At 35.9% G+C, this 2,991-nt stretch overlaps 1 protein-coding gene across 1 annotated transcript in view; it reads left to right on the forward strand.

Moving 5' to 3' along the window:
- Nucleotides 1–2,991, forward strand: part of LOC102822611 (chromosome unknown open reading frame, human CXorf30) — a 170,223-nt gene that overhangs the window by 159,478 nt on the left and 7,754 nt on the right. The window contains exon 22 of the mRNA XM_006870158.1: nt 933–1,101. Within this exon, the coding sequence (XP_006870220.1) occupies nt 933–1,101 (169 nt within the window). The remainder of the gene's footprint in view (nt 1–932; nt 1,102–2,991) is intronic.

The raw sequence follows: 2,991 nt of genomic DNA on the forward strand, positions 1-2,991 counted from the left end.
AGAGAGAGAGAGAGAGAGAGAGAGAGAGAGAGTCCTGGTGTGGTGCTGTAGGTTAATGCGCCAGTCTGCAAAGCCATTTGAACTACAAGGTAGGCAGTAGTTCAAGCTCACCAGTTGCTCCTCAGAAACCCTATACAGGGTTGGAATCGACTTGATGACACTTAACAACAACAAATATATATATATATATATGACATGACATGAAGATAGTAATTTGCATCTTAAAATGTCAGTCAGTTTCCACTTTAGATCTTTAGATCATAGTAACTGGTCTTCAGGTTCAAGAATTATTACTGAGACTGAAAAAGTAATGGACAGTGAGCATATATCAAAATGGGATGTTGTTGTTGTTGTTGTTGTTGTTAGGTGCCATGGAGTTGGAACCGACTCATAGTGACCCCATGCACAGTAGAACGAAACAATGTCCGATATTGTTAAGTGCTGTCAAGTCAGCCAACTTGCATAGGGTTTCCGAGGATCGACTGGTGAGTTTGAACTGCTGACCTTGTGGTTCAAACCAACCTTGTGGTGGAGTGCTTGTAGACTTTATGATAGCTGTTGTGGCTGGTCATTGTACATATGAATTTGTTTACACATGACTAAATTTTCATTGGGGATTTTTTTATTTTTTTCAATATTTTTAGGCCTGGCATTTTTTCCATTGTACACTATATGTATCAGGTATGATGAAAACGTGTTTACGATTCTATTTTATCATGCTGGAAAGGACACTTTTCAATAATTTTGCAAAGCTTTTCCTCACTATCATTCTGTAAGCATTTCATAAAATAAAAAGTCTCAGGTCCCCAGCTGCATTAATGTTTAACTGTAGGCCTGTTGCAGCAGAATATCAACTCTATTCATCAAGTTCTTGCAAAGAAAATGAGGTAATGATTTACTTTAACAGGCTGAATTTTACACTTTTGTTCCAGAAATTCTGAATCATTCACAGCATACTTCCTACCTGGTAGTGATCCAGAGTTTTCTGTAAAACCTGAGACTGGCAAACTTCCTCCTTCTAAATCTGCTGGAGTCCTCATTAAAGTGGGATTTATACCTCAAATGTACAGCAGAAAATACAAAGCAACATTAGTAATACAGGTAAGTTCTAGAAAGATAATAGTCAAGGATATTTAATATACTTAAGGCATATATGTGATTATAGCCTGAGGCATAGAGGTTTGGGTTTACAACATGCATGGGATGGGAGGGGGGGCACAACTCAATCATTAACACTTAGTATGTTTGAATCCATTTTGATGGCCTGTGTGCCTTCAGCCTAGGTAGCACATCTTCCAGCACTATGCCACACACCAGTCTACTGTGATCCATGGAATATTTAATCAGTGCTAATTTTTAGAAGTGACTTGTCAGCTCACTCTTTCTACTTTTAGTCTGGAAGCTACACTAAAAAAAAACTCTCTACTGTGGATAAAACAGCTGGTATTTTAAAAACTGGTGGCATAGTTTTCAGCATAATAGTATTACTCAAGACAAAACAGTATGATACACTAACAGCAGGTGGTAGAAGTTCCTTCTTATACATAATTTTCAATAAATTTGGAGTTCCTTTTGAACTAAAATAGATTTAATTCTGATCTACCTTTAGTATTTGTAGTTCTCTAAAAGAAACCATTATTATTATTATTATTTTATCATAATCTACACTAAGAAAGGGGAGTGCAGTCAGTGGCTTCATACAATAAGTCCTAGACTGCTAACTACGAGGTCTATGGCTTGAGCCTGCCAGCCACACCGTGGGAATAGACAAGGCTTTCTGCTCCCGTGAAGATTTAAAGTCTCTGAAACTCTATACAGGGTCTCTATGAGTCAGAACTGACTTGATGTCACTTAACAACAACAACAAAAGCACTGAATGAACTATGAAGAAAAGGTCTCACACACTGATCACACATAGAGAATAATAATATTACTATTCAAAAGTGAACTTATTTCATTGGTTGTTTTATTGACATTTTGTCTTACTTTTATTTTGTCTAGCAAAGTACTTTTTAAAAAAAATGAAATATTTTAAAATTTTATTAATACTAGAGGAAAGTAAGGAAAGTGTGAAAGAGATAAATAATGATCATAGAATGATTTGGATATTGATATATCGTTTTCCTATAATGAATCTTCAAATATTTAATTAAGTTTATGTGATTTGAGGTAAATATTAATTAAAGCATATGGTATTGTGAAAATATTGAAGTCTAAAATAAAATAGTAGCTAAAAATAATTTAATTGAAAAAACAAAATTTAAGCGGAACCAAAAGGTCATGAAAAAGTCTAGGGAAAAAAAGGATGTTGGAAGAGATTCTGAAACTAGCTTTTAAATGTAGAATGTCTGATATGGCAATGTGGGATAATGCACTGCACCACAAGGTTGGTTTGAACCACAAAGTCAGTGGTTCAAACACACCAGCTGTTCCTTGGAACCCTATACACAGTCACTATGAATTGGAAGTGACTCAGGCACTTAACAACAAGAATAACAAAGTAGAAGTAATGATGTAAAATAGCTGAACAGAAGATATCAAAGAGCAGCTGGAGACGACAAAGTGAAGAATTATAATGAAATATGAAAGACTTGGAAACCCAAAAGAACATGCTCAGCATTTTTCAAGCTAAAATACCTGAAGAAACAAGTCAAGCCTCCAGTTGCAATATAGAGTGGCTGGTGAGTCTGAATTGCAAGTTCGTTGATTCAGACTTACCAGCCACTCCTTGAAAACCGTATGTATACAGGGTCTCTTTGAGTCAGAACTGGCTAGACAGCACTTAACAACAACACAGATGTATATATATATATATTGTATGCCCCTTGGAAACCCTATACAGGGTCACTAAAAGTCAGAAACAACTTGATGACACTTAACAAGAATGGCAATAACATGAAAAAAATATTGAATGACGTTGTTGTTAAGTGCCATCGAGTTGGTACTGACCCATAGCGACCTTATGCACAGCAGAACGAAACACTGCCCAAT

Source organism: Chrysochloris asiatica, unplaced genomic scaffold, assembly GCF_000296735.1.
Source record: "Chrysochloris asiatica unplaced genomic scaffold, ChrAsi1.0 scaffold00139, whole genome shotgun sequence".
Lineage (NCBI taxonomy): Eukaryota > Metazoa > Chordata > Mammalia > Afrosoricida > Chrysochloridae > Chrysochloris > Chrysochloris asiatica.